This window comes from Parambassis ranga, chromosome 9, assembly GCF_900634625.1.
Source record: "Parambassis ranga chromosome 9, fParRan2.1, whole genome shotgun sequence".
NCBI lineage: Eukaryota > Metazoa > Chordata > Actinopteri > Ambassidae > Parambassis > Parambassis ranga.
This window is the reverse complement of record NC_041030.1, coordinates 22986187-23008304: the sequence shown is the minus strand read 5'-3', so window position 1 is coordinate 23008304 and position 22118 is coordinate 22986187. Positions and strand designations below refer to the sequence as shown.

Genomic DNA, 22118 nt, shown 5'->3' with positions numbered 1-22118 from the left:
GTCTGGGCTAGCCCTCAGAAGAGGAGGCCCATCAGGACTGGAGCTGGAGCTCGGGGATGGTGGACCGCCGGGTCAGGACGAGGACTCAGTAGGAGGCCCACCAGGACCGGAGCAGAGGCTCGGGAGCGGTGGACCACTAAGGTCAGGACAGGAAGCCGGGGGCGGAACCCCACTAGGATTAGGACAGGAGACTGGGGACGGAACCCCACCAGGGTCAGGACTGGGACCCGGAGCTGAGGGTTCATCAGGGCCTGGGCTGGAACCCAGGCCAAAGCCCCTTTAGCGTTGAGGAAAGACACCCCTACAGTCAGTGTCAATGCTGCTAATGTTCCAAGGTATAAAAATCCAAAAGCTCGCGGCAGATAAATCCTTGGAGGCGGCACCGAAACACCCCCTCGGGTGGTGCAGGAGGAGGTGACGTTATCAGGAGTCCGCCCTCTGAAGGAGCGGGGAGGAGCGACGTCGTCTGGAGTACGCCCTGACGGAGCGGGGAAGAGCGACGCCGTCTGTAGTCCGCCCCTGACGGAGCGGGAAGACCTGCCCCTCTGGGTTGAACGGAGCCATCGGCCTCTGAGGGAACACCCAGGGAGAGATGAGCTGGGGGCGACATCGTCGACCTGCCAGCTGAAGCAGGAACAGGCGAGGAGGGAGTGGTAGCAGGGGCTGGGCGAACGGCCCAGGCAGGGAGTGCTGGAGCCACCGGAGGGGGGAACTCCTCCATCTTCCGGAACACAGGGTGGTAGGTTGAGAGCATCCACGGCTCAGTGGATGAGCCGTGGATGGACTCCAAACAGCAGAACTAGCGCTCCTCTCGCGCCATTTTCATTCTCCCCGCTCCTGTCTTCTCCCGTGCGCGAGAGCTTGCGAGACTACAGGAAGTCACGTCAACAAGAAAAAACATCATTTGACTTTCAAAATAATAAAAGTCAAATAATAATATAATGAACTGAAACACAGCTCTCCAACAGAGATGCATAATTATCAGCGTGTTATTTCTGGACCATGAATTTAAATTATGAAATGAAATAAACTGATGTGGATCAGGTTCCATGAGCTCACAGACACTGTCAGCTGGTAGAGAGGACTCAAGGCGCAGGCAAAGGATTCAGCTTCCAGGTGAGTTTTATTGAAAGAACAAACCCAAACCCACAAAATACTAAACTAAATCATGAAAAACCAACAAAACATTCCACTGATTAACAATTGTAATGACACATATTGAACTTGTCCTGGATGTTAAAAAAAAAGAGAAACATTTCAAACAAGGAACCTACAGGAACCTACAGGAACCCAGGGAGAAAGAAACCAAAGAAGTTTCAGGGAGAGCTCAGTTATATTAGTATCCAGTGGCTTTTAGTGATCCTGTTTTAACAGGCTGAGGTTTCAGCTGGTCTGAGTCTCCCTCTGATTATTAATGACTGATGTGTGTTTGTCCCTCTTGTTGCTCTGAGTCCTGTGAATGAAGCTTTGCATCCAGCATCTGAATACATTCAATATTTAGGTGATTTACAGTAATTTGTTTCAGTCAAATATTGGTTGTAATGCAATTTAGTAGTATGTGTTATCATTATCTTGGTTACCATGGAGATGAGTCCCAGACCTGCATGCACTTGTTCATACAACCACAAGAGGTCACTGTGGTCTGAGTCACTCTTCAGAGCACAGACGGCAGCTTCTGGACAGATAAACAGCTCACAGTGCTGAGCTCTGAAAATACAGATGGAATGAAATGAAATGTCTTCATATCTGTGAGTCACTGAGGCTGCAAGGCCGGCAGAGAGAGGAGTTACCAATTCATCTTCAATTTTACAACATACAAAGCTCTTCAGCTCTTGAAACTCTTTGTCATATTTCTGTCTGAACTCGTTGAACTCTTCAGCTTGTTTTCTGGCCTCCTCTTCATACTTCGTCTGCATATCCTCCATTTGTTTTTAAAGTTATCCTCTAACTCTTTCCGCTCTTTCTCTTCCTGCTTTCTTCTCAGTCGTTCTTCTTCTTTTTTCCTGGTCATATTTTTCCTGGAGTTTCCTGAGTTCCTCTTGTTTCTGTTCATCTTTTTGTTTTCGTTTGTCCTCCTGTTCTTCTCTTTCCTTATCCCAGATTTCTTGTTGCTTCCTCATTTCTTCTCTGAATTGATCCAGTTCTCTGTCGATTGTTTCCTTTGACTTGGACTCCGATTGTAGTTTTTCCTCCAGATCTCCGATTTTTGTTCTGAAGCTTGTCTTTGAGTTTCTTCTGTTGTCTCTTCCTCTTGTCTTCTTTCTTTCTCTGCTCATGTTCTTTGTGATCTTTTCTTTCGCTTCCTCAAGTTGTTTTTCTCTTAGTCTTCTCTCCTTTTGTTATGTGGTGAGAACTGCTCTCCTTGCACTTCCTGTCGTTTCTTTTCCTGCCTTGCTTGTCTCTGTCTTTTGTTGCTCTCTCCAGGTGCGTAGGCTCAGCTGGGTGGAGTCATGGCGGCTACTCACCTGTGTCCGATTTCCTGTCATCCCATCTGCTATTTAAGCACCACCTCCCTTCGCTTCGGCGCCAGTTCTTCACTATTTCCATGTAGTAAGCAACCAGCCTCTTCTCGTCGTCCTAGAGAAATCCTTTGACTTACCTCTTGTTTCTTGTTTTGGTCATCTGCCACGCCGCCCAGTTGTCCCTCGCCTTGGACCTGGAGTTTTGTTTTCCGCCCTCGTGGTCACCTTTAGTTTTTGAAGACTCATCGTAGTTCGCCCTCGTGGTTGCCTTTTGTTGTTTTGGACTGTTGCCTTATTCGCCTTCGAGGTTGATTTTTGTTCCACCATTAAAGTGAATTATTTTTACCTGCGCCTGGATCTCCTTCCTTGTACGCCTCGTAACACCTTTTCCATGTCTAAATGACATGTTTGCACACACATTTTAGATAAAGAAACTGCATAATATGTTCATTCATTCATGGAAACAATTCAGAAAAATAACAACTTATTTAAAAACAACTTTGTAGTGGCACTCCTGTGCAAACCCTTCTGTACCACTTTTGCAGCTTGTCCAACGACTATTTTGAAAAAGCACAAGCAAGACCGAATCTTCTTTTCAAAAATGTACTAAACACACAAAAAATACAATAGACACGTTAAGCTCGGTCAAAAAACTGTGTGGCTTCCTATGCGTCTAGCTGCAATCTGAATAATTAATTACTAAATTATGTATTTTAGCAACGGTCTTTATAATTAAATTATTAGTTTCACATTTTTAACTAAATTATTATTACAAATAAACTAACTTAAAAGGCTCTTACTAACTTCTTTATTAATAAGTTTCTTATTTTAATCAAGGTTGCAAATGACAAATGTACAAGAAATATTAACTATTAAGTTTCTCCAGCCAAATAAGATTAAATGATTACATCAACATGTGAACATTCAGATGTAAAATGTAAAATTATAGAAAAAATACAATTGAATAAGGTGTGTAAATAAAGGTTCCTCATCCAGTTTGGTTGTTTATATTATGATGGTTCAGAACAGTGTGTGAAAATAGGCTTAAAATTAAACATGTTAATTTTCCTACACAGATGAAAGCATCTCGTTGCATCGTTGTGATTTTATTTTATCTGTCACTCCATTTTGATACTGGGGAATTATTTGCTTCCCAGTTGTCCAGGTCACGATTGTGTGAAGTGTTGACATGAAGAAAAATACAAACATGCTTGATGGGGTTCCATTGTGAATGGAGTGTCACATACGCTCTTCTGCTATAATTCTTTCCAGTTTAAGAAAAATAGCTTCATCCATCCCTTCTCTGGTGAAATTATTTCTCAATTTGGTGCACCAGAGGAAACAAGCAAGGGTGAACATGAGAGGTGGTCTGAGAAACAGACTGCACTCCAGACAACAGCAAATCCAGTGAATGAGTCTGTAAAGGTTTTAGGTAGGCAACCACCCACAGTGACCTCAACTTAGAATAATCAGCAGATGGTACACACCTCTTTGATTTTTATAAAAAAGGAATTTTTTAATTGGGTAATTTCTTCTTCATGTTTCTTCCTCAATTCTTCCAGTTCTTGAATTTTCTGCTGATTAGTCTCTGTGGTAGTCTTTTCCTTTTGCAGTTCCTGTTCTTTTGCCTGTAGTGTGCCTTGGAGTAGAGTTTCTTTCTGACTTGCGTTTTCTTGCAACTGCATGTACTTGCTGTGTGCCTCTTTGTTCTTTTGTATTTCTTCTTCGTGCTTTTTCTTTAGATCTTGCAGTTCTTTGTCATGCTTTTCCTTCAGAGCTTCCTGTTCTTTGAGGTATTTATCTTTAAACTCATTGAACTCCTCAGCCTGTTTTCTAGCCTCCTCATCATATCTCTTCTTCATGTTGTCCATTTCTTTCTGGTGGTTTGCCTCTAATTCTTTTTTTTCCTTCTCCTCCTTTCCCTTCTTTTTTGATCTTCTGCATCCCTTTTCTTTTCATCTGTTGCTCTTTGTCGTTTATACTCTTGTAGCTTTTTTTTTTTATTTGCTCTTTCTGCCATCTCTCTTCATCTTCCTTATATCGTTTGTCCCACCACTCTTTTCGCTCCTTCTCCCAAGCTTCTTGCTTCTTACTCATCTCTTTTCTGCGTTGTTCCAGTTTTCTGTCAATGGTTTTCTTTTCCTCTGATTCCGACTTAATTTTGTTTCCAGAGATCTCGTTCTTTTTCCCACTTCTGCCGTTCACATTCGTCCTGCTCTTTTCTCTTCTTGTCATCTTCTTCTCGCTCCTTCTGTTCTTTCTTTTCTCTCATGTTCTTTGTTGATCTTTTCTTTCATTTCCTCCAGTTGTTTTTCTCTCAGTCTTCTCTCCTTTTCCATGTCTTCTCTCTCTTTTTCCATTCTTTCTTTCATTTCTTTCATTTCCTCCTCGTGTTTTCTTTCTAGCTCCTCCCTCTCTCTTCATCTCTTCCTCCTTCTCCTCCAGGATTCTCTGCATTTCTTTCTTTATGGCTGCTTCGGCCTCTTGCAGCATCTCATTGGTGAAGCAGCTGCCTCCATTTTCCTTCAGCATGGTGTCGATCTTTGTTATCAGCTCTCTGACCTGTGTCTGGTTGTTTTTATCTCTGTTATTGAACACATGGTATCTTCCTCCTCAGTCACTGATCAGCTTCTTAAAGGAAGCATCACATTGCTGTTTAATATAATCTTCAATGGACATCTCATTTTCCAGATCATCTCCTCTTGTGAACAGAATGATGGTGAACTTCTCTGAATTCTTTCCAAACACTCTTTGATGAGTTTTAATGTCTCCTTCTCCTCTGCTGTGAGTCTTCCAATCTGTACCACCAGCAGGAAGACATGTGGTCCTGGAGCCAGCAGACTGATACATTTCACCATCTCCTCATTAACCTCTTCATGGGACAAAGTATTGTCAAACAGACCAGGAGTGTCGACCACAACAACAGGACGACCGTCCACCTCACTTTGTTCTTTCTGACAATATTTAGTGACTGATGTTTGACTTGGTTGAGCTTTAAACTCTCTCCTTCCCAGAATGGTGTTTCCTGAAGAACTCTTTCCGTTGCCAGTCTTCCCGATCAGCACGATCCTGAGACTCTCTGAGCTCTGCTGCTCTGCATCAGCTGTGAAACAGGAACACACAAACTCATCATAAAGGAGACAGAGGACAGCACTCTGAGGACCAATAATAAACCAAAAACAAACGTACCAGTGAGCCCTGCCTTTGTTTTCAGCTGCTGAAGTTCAGCCTGAACTTTACAAGTTTCATCCACTTTGCTAAACAGAAATGTTTTCATTGTGTAGCTGCTGAGTTTGCCTCTGAGTCTCATGCTGTCCACAGTGTCCAACAGCTGTCTGATCTGCTGCTGGTCTTTCAGATTTAAAACAGCTCTTCCTCCAAAATTCTGACGTAACCTCTGAATGTCTTCATCTTTTACTACAAAGTCATCCACAGCTGGATGTGTAGGATCTGAGTCCACAGTGAACAGGATGATGGTGAAGTCATTGACTCGAGAGCTGAATGTCTTCTGGATGATCTGTAACTCTGCCTTGTCTTCATCAGTGAGGGGAGCCACAGGTAGGACCAGGATGAAGGCATGGACGCCCTCAGGATCACAGAGGGAGACACACCTGAAGGATTCCTCCATCACTGCCTCCTGAGCTTTTCCATACAAGGCAGGCAGCTGCAGCAGGGACACCCGACGTCCACACACCTCTGTCTGATGTCCAACAGTCTCTGAGGAGCTGCAGACTGAATGAAGCTCTGTCTGACCTAAAATGGCCTCTGCTGCTGAGGTCTTCTCTGCTGCTCTGCTCCCACACAGAACCAGGTTCAGAGCAGGTTTGGAGTCTTTCTTCACTGTCACAGGATCTTCTTCAGTTAATGTCAGACTTCCTCCTCTGTTGTCTGTCACTATGTCCTCCATTCTCTGCATTAACTCCTTTTTATCCACATTGATTCTGAGCTGTCTTTGTCTGCAGTCTTGGATGAGTTGTCTCAGAGCCTCGTTCTCTTCTCCTCTCATGTGTCAGGATGACCATGCAGTGGTTGAAGACATGTGGACCAAGAGACTCAGGATGGACTTCATGGTTTTTCTGTCCTCTTCACTGAAATCTGAAGGTCTCACTAACAGCAGCAGGACATTTGGACCAGGAGACATATGATTCACACAGCTCTTCATCTCCTCTCTCAGTGTTCTCACAGACAGACTGAAGATATCTGGAGTGTTCACCACTGTCACAGGTTTCTGGTTCCACTCTCCACTGGCAGCTACACACTGTTTTTGTGCAAAGACTCTTGGGACATGAAACTCCTTTTTCCCAGTGATCATGTTTCCTAGTGTTGTTTTTTTGTCGTCACTTTTGCCAAACAAGATGATTCTGAATCCATCTGCAACAAACAAACAAAACATCTGCAGCATCCTGTTCATTAAAATATGAATGTTGATTAAACATATATTTGACTTTCAGCTGTTTGAAGCTCGACTTCCTGACATGGCTGTCCCTGTAATAAAGACAGTTATGTCAAGAAGGGACAGATGTCAGTATGATTCTGTGACATCACTCTCACATGTCTGTAACAAACATGTTGCATTCATCACTCAGTACCTCCAACAGGATCCTGGACATCAGTGGCTCCTTGTTTGAAGGTTGGAGGACCACTTGATGCCTCTTTACTAAACATCACAGCTCACATGACCTCCATGGTTCTCCTCCCACCATGTCTCCTATCACTCTGAGAAGCTGCTTTTGTTTAAGCTTCTTCTGCCACAGCAGCTTATCTTTACATCTTTGAATCATGTCTCTCAGTGATGGATGTTTCATGTAGTCTTCAATGGAACCTGAGCTCCTCTTTCTGGGCTCTGATATCAGTATCAGAGAGTGATTGAATGATCACTGAATCGTGTCAGCACTCTGCAGAGCCTCTCTTTGTGTCCCTCAGTGAAGTCTTCAGGCTGTAGGAGCAGCAGGAACACATGAGGTCCAGGAGCAGAGAGTCTCACACAGTTCTCCATGAACTCTGTCAGTCTGTGTGCAGACAGGTTTGGATGCAGCAGATCTGGAGTGTTGATGAGAACCATGTCTTTGCCCTTCATCTGTCCTCTGACTCTCACACAGCTGTCTGGTTCTTCCTCTGTGTAAAACTTGTTCTTTCCCAGTAAGAAGTTCCCACTGAGCTCCTCTCAGACCAGCTGCTGCCCAGCAGAACCACCCTCAGCTCAGACACTGTGAGACAAACACTGTAATTATATTATGTTAATAGTCCATAGTGGTCTCATTTTTTATAACAGGTGTTTTTGTCAACTGAGTCTGCTGCACACATTAAAACATGTCTGTCATAAACTGTTAAGAATTTCTTGCCCATCTGTGGTTACAAAGGTATTGTACTTTGAACACATGAAACTGAACATCATAATGTGCAACACTAATTATTGTTCTGTTTGAAGGATCACTCATTAAACACAGTTTAAAGCAACATAATTCTGACACAGACTCACTGCTAGGAGGCAGGAAAAGAAGACTGCTGCTGCGCTTCAGTGGTGATCTGCAACTATAAGAACACAACAACATTCATTTATCCCATTAAAGGAATCACAGTAACATTGAACTATGAGTTATTATGTATGGCCTGCTAAAGTACAATTCTTTCGGTTCAAATTCAGTTCTGCTGATAGCCAGCTGGGGGAAGAGAAGAGAACAAAGGAGAAGAAGACTATTTGGAGATAAAGCAAATTATCATTCAGGTATGTGATACCAGCAGGAAGACAGAGGGCATAACCAGAGAGCAGCATGAAGCTTAGAGCGTGCACAGTGTGCTCAGCAGGTTACTGCTACTAAGAATAACTGGAGCATAAAACTGTTCTCACACCCAGCTCGTCACATACATTCATACTTAAACTACAATCCATTAGCTTTAAACATGAGGGCAGAGCTTCATCCTGCTGTGTGATGTCACACAAAGTGAAAGTTGCTGTGGATCATCAGGGACACATGGCTCTGATCAACACTTGTTTTTACTTCCACTGGTCTCTGTCTCGATCAATCGGTATTTGGTTTAGGAAAAATATCTTGGTTCCATCTATCACTGCCTAAAAATGGAAGACTGACAGCTTGGCTGTGGAGCTCTCATGGTGTCTATTCTCTGTGTTTACTGAAGGTCTGCCAGAATATCCTACACATTGAAAGGTCACGGTGGTTTACTGTGGCAGAGAAGACTATGCAAATGTACTACAATACAACATAAGTCATATTGAATGAACATCTGAACTATGTTAAATACAAACTGCAAACTTACGTTATAGTTGCACTAGTCTGTGGTGGTGGTGCAGCAGCACAGACAGTTGAGTGGTAGAGTTAACTTGCTCTCGCCGACCGCACATGTATCTTTAGTGGATTGCATATGTGACCGAAGTGCGTTAGCTCCCATCCAGTTGACAGTGAAATGTTTTTACAACCCGAACAATAAGCCTGCCGGTTATTCCCTACTACAGACCTGAGCCAGTCCTTAAATGCTGGGTCTTCCACCCAGCTGTCAGAAAACTTGGATCTGCCCATGATGATAATAGTTGTCTAGACTGGACATTGAAGATATGCCTAGCAAACCAAAACTGTAAGCCGCCAGCACACAGTGTTTGAATGTGGAGCGACCACTGAATATGGCGTGTCAAACAGCTGAGACAAGGATCTGGATATGGCTACAGCCCCACCGTTTAAACTAAAACTTTAGCAGAATAGAATTTCAATTCAAAATAGGACACCTCAGAGAATAATACCTATTTTAAGACAATAATACCAAATTAAAAAAAAAACTAATTTAACACTTTTAATGGCCTTAATTTTTTCAATATTAATTTATCACCTTTAATACTTTTAAAACCCCACAGACACCCTGAAACTGGGAGTGAGGTCTGTAAACTATGTGAATAACAATAATAAAAGTATTCATAAAACAGGCGAGCAGGCTGCTGTATGATATCAATATAGGATGGATAGTAAAAAGGGTAGCAAACAGTTTACTAACAGGAATTGTGTAAGAGCGTAGGCTGCTGAGGGCTACGGTGTCACAACAGTGCAAGACAAATACACACTTCAAATACAATCTGAATTATGTGAAATGTCTGAGATTTAGAGGCAGAAAGTCTCTTAGAGTCAGGTTAATGTTTGTTTTGTGTAAAAGCTTCAGAAACATCATGACCAAACACCTCCACTTTGGGCTCATGTGTCCATGGGACATTCCACAGGTGTTGCTGTTTATTCAGATGCAGTTTTGTGAACACCATGCTTCATGTGCTTTTTAGACAGAAGAGTCTTTCTCCTGGTCACCCTTCAAACAAACTGTACTTCGGTCTTCTAGCTGTGCTGTCACATTAACATTTAACATGCTCAGGCCTGTGGGCTCTGACATGCAGCAGCAGTACTGAAATCGCTCTTTACATATTGTGTGATTGGGAATACCTGTCACCATGACAACATTACCTCTGCAAAAGAATGTCCTGTGGGATTGTTCTGCCTCACTAAGAGATTTTAAAGTAATTTGAGGTAATATAGTGACACCTATTGGCCTTTTGTGGTAATGACATGCAGTAGTAGGGGATTTCCACAGCAGGCTCGGTGCACTTCTCATTGTTAGAGCAGACAGCAACAAACGGTCATGCTTCTGTGGAATATCTGTTTCATTGATGCCTGAGACAGTATTTGTCTGTAAGTACAGCAAAGTTTTATCTTTAAGTATATTAAATAATATTGTGCTGTTGTTTTTGAGTTAAGCCTTTTTCTTCTCTCTTTTTAAATGTTCATTTGATGTTTAAGTTATGTTAAAATGGTTTAAGACGGTGTTTTAGCATACTAATTTGGATTGTTGTATTTTCTGTTTACAGTTTTACAAGTAATGTGAGCATATCCACATGACCAACAATAACACAAGAAAAGTCACGCCTTGTTTTTATTGGAGGACTTGTTAGCTATCTGTCTAGCTCTGGACTGGTACTCACTGCGAGGACAGAATAGGGATTAATAAATTATCTTCTGCCATCACAACTAAAATAAATGTACAAATTAGGCATAAAATTAAATATTGTAACTAGGGATGAACCGATCCGATATTCAGCATTGGTATCAGACCAATACTGTATAAAAATGTCAGGATCAGATGATAAAACTTTAAACATCTGATTGAATTTATTGGCTTAAACGATCATGTCAATGTTTAGCTACACTTGGAGGGCCACGCTAGAGTAGGAATATATACAAATACATTATTTAACACTTAAAAGGCAAGAAAAAGGGATCGGATCTGGTACTGACTGTACTGTCTGTTACTTTCTATGGCCCTCGTCTGTGGAGCAGCCTGCCTGAGGACCTGAGGGCAGCAGCTAGTGTGGACGTTTTTAAAAGCGAAGACCTGGCTTTTTAATTAATTATGTTACATTCATCGCTTTTTAGTTCCAGCCTATTTATGATTTTACTATGTGTTTAACTCGTTAGATTTTATGAATGCTATTATTTATTTATGTATTTATTTAGTTTATGCACAGTTCTGTTAGTTCTTTAAGCTCATTTTAAGTCGTATTGTTTTATTGATTGTTTGACTGTTTGATTTTATGGATTTCTTTGTTGTGTATTTCCTCAGTGTCTCCTCTCCCTTCAAGTATTTCCTCGGGATTAATAAAGTTTTATCTTATCTTGTCGCATTGCAAACCTTGCAAGTAATTACAGTGTTTTCTTGGTCCGTATCTTTTAATCCTTTATCCTGTGTTATTTTTCTTTTAATTTAAGTCGTTTTTTAATACATTAAATTTCTTTAATAAGTGTGTGTGTGGGTGCATGTGTGCATGGTACGCATTTTTGGGTGTGTGTGTGTGTCTGGGGGTCTTTCTGTAAAGCACTTTGCTTCAGCATTCTCTATATAAATAAAGTGTTGATTGATATTGTCTGTTACTGACTGCACTGCCTAATGTTCCTGTAAAAATCATCTCATTGTGTGATTGTCACATTTTGTAGCTTCTCATTCAGTGTGACTCACAGTTAGGACGGTCAAACTCAGGGCTGTGGCTGCGCTGCTGTGAACCATCATCACCTGTAAGAACACACACAGATCAGAGCCTGATGCGAACATTTAAAAACTAATCTAGACACATTTAAAATGATCTGATCGGTGGTCCAGACCATATTAATATCATCATACCTATAAAGTTACATTATTACTGTGCTTCTTTCTGTGCTCACAGAGAACACCAGATTCAATGTGACTTTAATGATGTAACAGGATCAGAGAGCTTCATGTGGACAGAGGGAGGACAATAATAAAGTCTGAGTGGACTCACCTGGTCCTGCAGACGCCATGATGAGCTCTGCTGAGAGGATCACTGAGAATATCAGCTGAGGGCAGAAGTTAGTGAATGTTCTGTTAATGTACTGTTCACACAGCAATGATTAACCCTCTGAACTCTGAAATGATCTGTAGCTGATCTGATCAGCTGGACCTGTGTAAGTGTTTCTGAAGTTTAACCTGCATCCTGTCACAGAAATCTAAGATGGCGGCTGAACTGCAGGTATCAATAAAACGAGTGTTGTTGGTGTCAAAGTGAAACACTTGAGATGTTTCCACATTTAAACTGAATCTGATCCACAGACTTATAAACTTATGAACTCTAACATATAAAATCTTCGTGTGTGACTTGTTTTCCTTCATCTTCCTCCTCAAACTCACCTGATGATGATCAATACTCTGTTCTTCTGTGTCCTCTCGGGTCAATACATCTGATCAGTCTGTTATGGACAGGCTGCTCTGAGTTACTCCTGCATTAAACACTCTTTGTTCCAGCAGCACGATGAAAGTCCTGCTGCTCCGTCAGTGCTGAGAGAAAGTGAAAGTGTTAAACACTCCGTGTGCAGAGTGGGGTGGAGGACAGACAGGAAGCAGAGCGACAGATATTTATATTGATCAAAGACATTTAGACACGATAAGATATCAAATGATTCTGATGTGTTACTGTTGTAAGACAGAGAGACAGAGAGAGAGACACACACAGACAGACACACACACACACACACACACAGGGACAGCACCCTGAGGTGTGATCATTCATCAGTCATTAAGGTTAAACCAAGTTGTTTCAATTTTTTCCCACCACTGATTCAGTTTAAGACGTACTGGACCAGACGTCAGATAAAATGCTGAGGTTAAATATAATCTATAACAGCAGTAACCACCTCAGCCTGTGAAGTCTTTCTACACTGAATACACACTTCTACAGCATCCTCTCATGACGTGCTGTGTTTACTGGAAACATGGCGACATGTGCAGAGAGCACAGCAGACGTCATGTGATCCTTCTCTTCTCTCAGACAGGTTGTTCTAGCGCCGCCACACAGTCACTGTCACATAAAGATGCTTCAGTAAGACATTTGTGCTTACTGTTGCTAACACACTCATTTAACTGACACACACAGACACACACACAGCCGGTTCACTGTGGCCTCTGGACATTTAGACTGGAGCAGGTAACCAAGCGTCTTTCACACCGTGTCAGAGTGTAGCTGGGTGACTGCACAGCTGAACACTGTGTGAATTAGAATGAAGCCACTTCATAAGGTGCCGTTTGAGAGAAGCTCCCAAAGAAACACAGGGCTCAGGGGATGTGAGGACACTAATGCCTTCAGGACAAACAGCACTGGTTCTTCAGAACCAGAAAAGTGAAGCATGTGGTTAGTTCTGTCTGCATTCTTCTTCAGACTGGTTTTCAAACAGGTTTTCTGTCCCACATTCCAGTTAAGACGTGTTCTCTGCATGACTCTAACTGCTCTGAAACACTCCTCCTTCATGCCTCTTAACTTCTGTGTGATGTCTGGTTTGAAGTTTGAGTTTCTTGAAGGTGGTTCATGCTGAATCAGAACTGATCCGGCTGCATGAAGAAGGTCTACAAGTCCGTTCTGTTTCAAGCTCTTGGGTTCAGTTTGTAAACCTGCCAGGATCCACTTCATGTAAATAAACCAAACTCCAGAGATAGAAAGAGATAGAAATACGAGTAAAGTTGCTGAAGGTATAGAAGAGAAACTTCCAGAGAAATATTGATCTCATCACGTTAGTATCGAGTAATTACTGATCCTAACGTTGGTATCGATACTATCGATATTTAGATCGATTCGCCCACCCCTATTGGTCACATGACATGGAGACGGCTGAATGACACATCAAAGCAGCTTCACTGCAGTTCATCCTCACTGAGGAGTTCAGACTATGTTTACACTCAGGTTCAATGTGACTTTAATGATGTAACAGGATCAGAGAGCTTCATGTGGACAGAGGGAGGACAATAATAAAGTCTGAGTGGACTCACCTGGTCCTGCAGACGCCATGATGAGCTCTGCTGAGAGGATCACTGAGAATATCAGCTGAGGGCAGAAGTTAGTGAATGTTCTGTTAATGTACTGTTCACACACAGCAATGATTAACCCTCTGAACTCTGAAATGATCTGTAGCTGATCTGATCAGCTGGACCTGTGTAAGTGTTTCTGAAGTTTAACCTGCGTCCTGTCACAGAAATCTAAGATGGTGGCTGAACTGTATCAATAAAACGAGTGTTGTTGGTGTCGAAGTGAAAACACTTGAAATGTTTCCACATTTAAACTGAACTGAATCTGATCCACAGACTTATAAACTTATAAACTCTAACATATAAAATCTTCGTGTGTGACTTGTTTTCCTTCATCTTCCTCCTCAAACTCACCTGATGATGATCAATACTCTGTTCTTCTGTGTCCTCTCGGGTCAATACATCTGATCAGTGTGTTATGGACAGGCTGCTCTGAGTTACTCCTGCATTAAACACTCTTTGTTCCAGCAGCACGATGAAAGTCCTGCTGCTCCGTCAGTGCTGAGAGAAAGTGAAAGTGTTAAACACTCCGTGTGCAGAGTGGGGGTGGAGGACAGACAGGAAGCAGAGCCACAGATATTTATATTGATCAAAGACATTTAGACACGATAAGATATCAAATGATTCTGATGTGTTATTGTTGTAAGACAGAGAGAGACAGACACACACAGACACACAAAGACACACAAAGACAGACCCTGAGGTGTGATCATTCATCAGTCATTAAGGTTAAACCAAGTTGTTTCAATTTTTCCCACCACTGATTCAGTTTAAGACGTACTGGACCAGACGTCAGATAAAATGCTGAGGTTAAATATAATATATAACAGCAGTAACCACCTCAGCCTGTGAAGTCTTTCTACACTGAATACACACTTCTACAGCATCCTCTCATGACGTGCTGTTTACTGGAAACATGGCGACATGTGCAGAGAGCACAGCAGACGTCATGTGATCCTTCTCTTCTCTCAGACAGGTTGTTCTAGCGCCGCCTCACAGTCACTGTCACATAAAGATGCTTCAGTAAGACATTTGTGCTTACTGTTGCTAACACACTCATTTAACTGACACACAGACACACACACACAGACACACACAGCCGGTTCACTGTGGCCTCTGGACATTTAGACTGGAGCAGGTAACCAAGCGTCTTTCACACCGTGTCAGAGTGTAGCTGGGTGACTGCACAGCTGAACACTGTGTGAATTAGAATGAAGCCACTTCATAAGGTGCCGTTTGAGAGAAGCTCCCAAAGAAACACAGGGCTCAGGGGATGTGAGGACACTAATGCCTTCAGGACAAACAGCACTGGTTCTTCAGAACCAGAAAAGTGAAGCATGTGGTTAGTTCTGTCTGCATTCTTCTTCAGACTGGTTTTCAAACAGGTTTTCTGTCCCACATTCCAGTTAAGACGTGTTCTCTGCATGACTCTAACTGCTCTGAAACACTCCTCCTTCATGCCTCTTAAATTCTGTGTGATGTCTGATTTGAAGTTTGAGTTTCTTGAAGGTGGTTCATGCTGAATCAGAACTGATCCAGCTGCATGAAGAAGGTCTACAAGTCCGTTCTGTTTCAAGCTCTTGGGTTCAGTTTGTAAACCTGCCAGGATCCACTTCATGTAAATAAACCAAACTCCAGAGATAGAAAGAGGGGGTTAGGATAACCAGGACAGAGAGGACAGAGGACAGACAGAGAGAGAGGACAGAGGACAGACAGAGAGGACAGAGGACAGACAGATGGAAACAGAAGAAGAGGAAGAAGAGGAACAATGGACTAAAGGAAAATAAACAGCTGGACGTCATGATGAGGTCATCAGGAAGTCGGACAGGTGTGAGGTGTGATCACAGGAACAGCACAGACCGCTCTGTGTCCGTCTGTTTTCACTGACCGTCAGTCTTCATACAGTTTACACACGTTTGACCTGCACACAATGACATCACAACATGCCGCCTCTGACCTCTGCCTTTCATCAGGTCTGTCTGGCCAGAGCCGTCCTGCTGCTCCAGAATCCATTCCACCTGCAGGCTTTCTTCGTCCCTCGCGCCCCCTCCCCTTTGACAGGTTTGACAGGTACCTGGTTCAACCAGTGAAACCTGCAGGAACCTGCACACCTGGACCAATCAGAGCAGACAGGACGACACCAGCTGCCCAGTGCTTGAGAATAAAACCGGTGCGGTCTGAGGTCTGCTGCTGCATTAAGGGAGCACAGCTGGACCAGAGACACACCTGCAGGACTCACCCAGAGACAGACCCACCCGAGACTCAGGTAAGACCCGGACCTGGCCTCTGGCCACTGACAGCGCAGGCTCAGTAAAGACTGTTCAGATCCAGACCCTGCAGGGTCGGACTGACGGGCAGACAGCTGAGGGTCGTGGTTTGATCCAGAGGACTTGGACAGAATGAGTATGAATATTTATTGGTCCTGGATCGATCAGCGGGCGGGGCTTCAGACTCCTCAGTCAAACAGCAGAGGGTTAAACATGTAATAATAATGATGAGATATCCATACATGTAATCAATAATCTGATTTAAAGTGATTTAAACCGGCTGAGTCCTCATGTGTCAGGGTTCATCAAGATGAGGACACAAATGCAGGGCGGTCAAAACAAAAGTATTTTAGTTTTACTGACTCAAGACAGTGCAAGAGTTCTCTACAAACCAAACTTTATCTCTACCACCGGTAGCTTCAAAAACACGGCTTGGCAAGGTTCAAAGAGTTATCAAAATTCAAAGGCGAGAAGAAATACAAAAATACTTGGCATGGCAAACCTCATCACAGGAAAACAAGTCCGACGGTGAGAGCTGGCAAGGCTTAGCATGGAAGACGAGACACGCGTAGATCCAGGAGCATAAAGGAACACATGAAACCAAACCCCTCTAACAGACACAAGTGACACACATGAGGGCAGGTGATCAAACAAGGAGGGAAACCACAGGAAGTAAAACTCAAGACAATGCACAAGGAGGACAAGGCTGTCAAAATAAAACAGGAAGCACGAGACAAGACACAAGAACTAAACAAAAACCCAGAGAAACAAAACACCAGAACTACAGGAAAAATAACTAAACACAGATTAAACTAAAGACCCACAACAAGGAAAACAAACCATAAACACCAGGTGGTGACATCATGTGTCCTTTCAGAAATGGAAGACGAGGTTGCCGCTCTGGTCATCGATAATGGATCCGGTATGTGCAAAGCCGGATTTGCCGGAGACGACGCCCCCCGTGCCGTCTTCCCCTCCATCGTCGGCCGTCCCAGAAATAAGGTACTGTCCAACAGCAGCCGCAGCTCCAGATGTGTCCACATGTTACACGTGACTGACTCTGTGTGTGTGTTTGTGTGTGTGTGCGCGCACAGGGTGTGATGGTGGGAATGGGACAGAAGGACAGCTATGTGGGACAGGAAGCTCAGAGCAAGAGGGACATCCTGAGCCTGAAGTACCCCGTGGTGCACGGGATGATCTGCAACTGGGACGACATGGAGAAGGTGACTCTATGTTGGAGCTGGAGTCTCTTTGTCTCTCTCTCTGTCTGTCTGTGTGTCTGTCTGTCTCCGTCTCTGTCTTCATGACGTCTGTCTGTCTCTGTGTCCCTCTGTCTCTGGCTTCATGACGTCTGTCTGTCCTGCAGATCTGGCATCACACCTTCTACAATGAGCTCCGTGTGGCTCCTCGGGAGCATCCAGTCCTGCTGACCGAGGCCCCCCTCAACCCCAAAGCCAACAGGGAGAAGATGGCCCAGGTGTGTGTCTGTGTGTGTCTGTGTGTGTCTGTGTGTGTGTGTGTGTGTGTGTGTGTGTGTGTGTTTGTGTGTGTGTGTGTGTCTGTGTGTCTGTGTGTGTGTGTATAGTAAAAGTAAGAACGCTGACTAACATAAAGGTCAAAGTGTAGAAAATATTGTCAGGGGTTGTGAGATGGACACAAATGCAGACATAGCCGGAGGTGAAAACTTTAAACTCCTTTAATATTAGCCAGGGTTCGGTACACGGGTGATCAGTCAGCGTGGCAGAGGTACAAGGAACAAAAGGCTAAAACAGTGGTCAAATCCAAACAAAGTCAAAGCACAAGAAAATCCAAAACTTACTCAAAAACCCGTAGGGAAAATCACAACAGCTGATAGACTACGTGGACGGCTGTGTCGCATGGAAGACTCACAAAACGAACTGGCAACAAGGGGAAGGAAACACACAGGCTTTATACACAGGAGGGAAGACAATTGGACACAGGTGAAGCACATTAGGGCGGAGCAGGTTATCACAGAAGGGGGAAGGGAGCACACATGAGGCAGGGGAAGTCAACAGACCTGAAACACAAGGGAACTAGTGACATACAAAATAAAACAGGAAGTGACAGGAAGTAAAACTAGAACTAATGCAAACAGAAAATGAACTACAAAATAAAAGACCTGGCTGAAACCATGACAAATATAAAAGAATATTAAGATAGACTGATGGTGATTTACAGTGAATCTTTAGCAGAGCGTCAGGGAACAGCTCGGTTTAAAGTCTGGACCTGAAGCTGCCCTCAGTGGGTGCATGTGTCTCCTCTGGGAGAGAAATGTCTTAAGATCAGAAGCTCACAGGAAGTCAGTGCAGAGCTGAGAACTGACGGAGTAATGTGCTCAGTCCTGTTTGGTCTAAGAACCTGAGCAGCTGCATGCTGGACCAGCTGGTGGTCTGATGGTCTGATGGACAGCTGTGAAAAGACCACCGCACTGAGTCGCCCCTGCTGGAGACAAAGGCAGGGATAAGGGTTTCTCATGTTGTGACTTAAGACATCTTAGTTTGGACTTTTAAGGTGATTACATGCAGTAATTGCTTCTATGTGCAGTCAGACTGACTTTGTTTTACTAGGAGCACAGTGTCCAAATGATTCCCAGTGTTACTACCAGTGGTGGAAAGTAACTAAGTATTTGTACTTCGTTACTGTACTTAAGTAATTTTTATGTATTTATACTTAAGTAAAAATAACAGCTCATCCTTTCTCCTCTGACTCCATGCTGCAGCTGTCCCCTGTCCTTTCTCCTCCACTACATGTCTCCAGTGTCTGTAGTTCCTTGTTCCATGTGATGAACACAGTGTGGACTGATGTGAGGTCAGACTCTGCATGGAGCTGGTGTCACGCTGCAGCTGTGTTTCTATAATGAGCCTCAGTCATGATGCCGGTGCTCTGGCTCAGTGAGCTAACTAGTTAGCTGCTGTCTGCTAACACAGGTCCATCCATGAATGTGTGATGAACATGAATCATCACATGAATCTACAGCAGGAACACTGACACAGTAAACATGCTGAATGCCTGTTTGTTGTTCAGTGTGTGAGTACTTTTACTTTGAATACTTTAAGTACATTTAAAGTACTTTTACTTGTTGTTGAAGTAGCACACTAGTCACCATAGCTGAGTCAGGACATGTCTCTTGTCCTCTAGTAGGACAGTATCTGGCTCTAACCCACAGGACAGGGTAGGGAGAGAGAATAGGACTACTTGTTGGCAAACAAGCAAAACCATGAAATCAAAGAATAGTGGCAACAAATCTGCCTCCAGGGGGCGTCGCTGACAGCACAGTCATCAGCATAACGCGTCCAAGTGGGAGCATATATAGGCTGAAATGTCATGGTCCAAGGACTGAGCCCTGCGGGACTCCACTGGTCAAGGACACTTCTGTTGCCCATGGCAACAAAGAAGCTGCTCCTCTGGTCTGATGGTTTTAACCACTCGTTGAACCAACCAGTGCTCAGGTCGGTGCAGCATGCTGTGATCACGAGCCGCACTGAGCAGGACAGACGAGCTGCCTGCATCAGGACTAAGACTCATCATGTCATTTACCACTTTAACCCTTAAGAGCCTGTTTCTGAACACTGTTGAGTTTGTCTTAATACACCACATTGAAAATGTCCCACACATAGGTTTGGTATCTTTTTTTCAGAAAACCTGACCTTTATGATCTGATCATTATTTTTAAATTAACCTACTCTATTAACACTTTGGGCCCAAAAACAAACAAAGATCACCAAGTCTGAATGGAAAAAAATGCTCAGTGAAGTGGAGCAGTGGAGGAAGTGAGGTTTACTGCCGTTGCCATGGTTACCAGAGTGATGCTGACTCTTTCTGTACAGATCATGTTTGAGACCTTCAACACTCCGGCCATTTACGTGGGCATCCAGGCCGTCCTGGCTTTTCTCGCCTCTGGTCGTACCACCGGTGAGTGAACTCCCACTCTAATCTATAACAAAATGGCCGACATCAGAGTCCTGGTGTGTGAGCGTGTGTGTTATTGTTCTGCAGGTATTGTGGTGGAGTCTGGTGACGGTGTCAGCCACACTGTGCCCATCTATGACGGCAGTGCTCTGACTTACGCCATCATTGGTCTGGACCTGGCAGGCAGAGATCTGACTGACTACCTGATGAAGATCCTCCCCACCACCGGTACGACCTCCTCCCCGCAGACCCCCTGCAGAGGGAACTAGATCATGATGATGTCAGACTTTTGTGCATTCATGGAGTGTAATGTGTACATGTGACCTCTGACCTCCAGCTGAGCGTGAGATCGTGCGTGACATCAAGGAGAAGCTCTGCTACGTGGCTCTGGACTTTGAAAATGAGATGCAGACCGCAGCCTCCTCTTCTGCTCTGGAGAAGAGCTACGAGCTTCCTGACGGACAGGTCATCACCATCGGCAACGAGAGGTTCCGCTGCCCCGAGGCGCTCTTCCAGCCCTCCTTCCTGGGTTTGTAGCCACACTGAGAGGAAAGTCTGGAGGTCCTGGACCATCCAGACTTTAAACCTGTTTATCTGCTGCTCCTCGTGAAGCTGCATGTTGATCAGGACCACGTGAAGTGGACCTGAGGGACCATGTGAAGTGGACCTGAACACTACCTGACTTGTTGTTTGTGTTCAGGAATGGACTCGGCTGGCGTTCACGAGATGACCCACAACAGCATCTTGAAGTGTGATGTGGACATCCATAAGGACCTGTACTCCAACACGGTGCTGTCCGGAGGCACCACCATGTACCCCGGCATCGCTGACCGCATGCAGAAGGAGATCACGGCCCTTGCTCCACCCACCATGAATGTCAAGGTACACCTGTACGCTCTGTAACATCTTCGTTATTCGCAGTGAACGTCCTCCTCACCGTCTCTGTCTCTGTCCTGCAGATCATCGCTCCTCCAGAGAGGAAGAACTCAGTCTGGATCGGCGGCTCCATCCTGGCCTCCCTCTCCACCTTCCAGCAGACGTGGATCAGTAAGCAGGACTACGATGAGTCTGGCCCCGGCATCGTCCACCGCAAGTGCTTCTAAGCGGCCCCTGAGCCCGGCGGGAAGTCCACGTGCTTCTCAGCTGTCCGGTCCAAATCTAAGTGTCGTGAGAACAGAGGACATGAATCCAGTTTACATGAGAAGGTTTCAGCTCCTCCCTGAAGCTCCTCTGAACTCTGACACACGTCTGAACATGTTACTGTCACAGCTCTCAGCTTCCACTGGTCCTGCTGATAAACAGTGTTATCACAGAACATCTGTCTAAATAAAGTGTGTGATGCTTCCAGCGTCTCTGGGTCTTTTTGTTTGTTTGAACGTCCTGCTGTAGAACTCGTCAGCGGGGTTTGGCAGGTCTGGGATTTAAATCAGATCTTCTGTTGGTGGAGAGGTTAGAAAAAACTTAAAGATGAGATGAGATGAAATGCTAATGCTAGCATGCTAGCTCCGTCTGTGAGCCTCTAAAGCTCCTGATGACTTGACTCAGTGAACCTGGTCTGACCCAGGACAGCTGCTGAGGGGAGAAGCGTCAGAAAACAACCAGTGTTTGATGTTTTGTTGACATGTTCTCATTTCAATCAGAACAATCGGCACAAAGGTCCAAAAGGCTTCAGGTTTGTCGGTGAAAGAGGCAGAGTGGCGTGGCGGGCTGGTTTTTCTGGTGGAGTGAGGTGGAGTCAGGAGGAGACAGGTGAGCCAACCCTCAGCCCGCAGGAAGCCACGCCCAGCCACTCTGAACGAATCGGACCTCCCACAGGAGGAAGACAAGAAAAGCACCCAAGCACAAACCCATCAGATAAAAAACCCCGAAGAGCGAGTAACTTAACCTTTTTGACCAGACCTGGGCTGGACTGAGCAGAGAGCAGCATGTGTGATGGAGCAGAGGCATGTGGAGGCAGAGAAGAAATGAAGGAGAACGTGGTCTGAGGAAGTGTCAAGATAAGAACCAGAGACCTGCTCCAGTCAGGTCTAACAGTCAGGTCTAACGTGTAGACCTCATGGACGTGCCATGAGGGGCAGAGAGGGAGAGGAGAGAGAGAGAGAGG

General features: G+C 44.3%; 2 protein-coding genes, 1 long non-coding RNA gene and 1 pseudogene across 3 annotated transcripts; 1 reads left to right on the top strand and 3 right to left on the bottom strand.

The window, feature by feature from the left end:
• Positions 1-4880: 4880 nt before the first annotated feature.
• Positions 4881-7112, bottom strand: LOC114440975 (GTPase IMAP family member 8-like). The gene is given in 6 exon segments (XM_028413672.1): positions 4881-5209; positions 5212-5565; positions 5652-6447; positions 6449-6510; positions 6513-6833; positions 7052-7112. Coding segments are annotated over 5 exon segments (1608 nt in total). The 5' UTR covers positions 6775-6833; positions 7052-7112; the 3' UTR covers positions 4881-5075.
• Positions 7113-7126: 14 nt separating this feature from the next.
• LOC114441218 (GTPase IMAP family member 2-like) lies at positions 7127-8998 on the bottom strand (annotated as a pseudogene).
• Positions 8999-11286: 2288 nt separating this feature from the next.
• LOC114440986 (uncharacterized) lies at positions 11287-14305 on the bottom strand. The gene is made up of 5 exons (XR_003671233.1): positions 14172-14305; positions 13782-13836; positions 12153-12299; positions 11767-11821; positions 11287-11519 (listed from the first exon to the last, which is right to left on the bottom strand). It is a non-coding gene; the product is annotated as an uncharacterized LOC114440986 (long non-coding RNA).
• A 1703-nt stretch (positions 14306-16008) lies between these two features.
• On the top strand, positions 16009-21332 carry LOC114440978 (actin, cytoplasmic 1-like). The gene is made up of 9 exons (XM_028413676.1): positions 16009-16083; positions 16962-17086; positions 17179-17307; positions 17451-17561; positions 19933-20017; positions 20102-20242; positions 20352-20543; positions 20715-20896; positions 20974-21332. The coding sequence occupies exons 2-9, from the start codon at positions 16964-16966 to the stop codon at positions 21115-21117; spliced, it is 1107 nt and encodes a 368-aa protein (XP_028269477.1). The 5' UTR covers positions 16009-16083; positions 16962-16963; the 3' UTR covers positions 21118-21332.
• The last annotated feature ends 786 nt before the right edge of the window (positions 21333-22118 follow it).

Coding starts and splice junctions, on each gene's coding strand:
- LOC114440978 (XM_028413676.1), top strand. CDS start 16,964: ATGGAAGACGAGGTTGCCGCTCTGGTCATCGATAATGGATCCGGTATG. Junction 20,018..20,101: donor CGCCTCTGGTCGTACCACCG/GTGAGTGAACTC, acceptor ATTGTTCTGCAG/GTATTGTGGTGGAGTCTGGT. Junction 20,897..20,973: donor CACCCACCATGAATGTCAAG/GTACACCTGTAC, acceptor TCTGTCCTGCAG/ATCATCGCTCCTCCAGAGAG.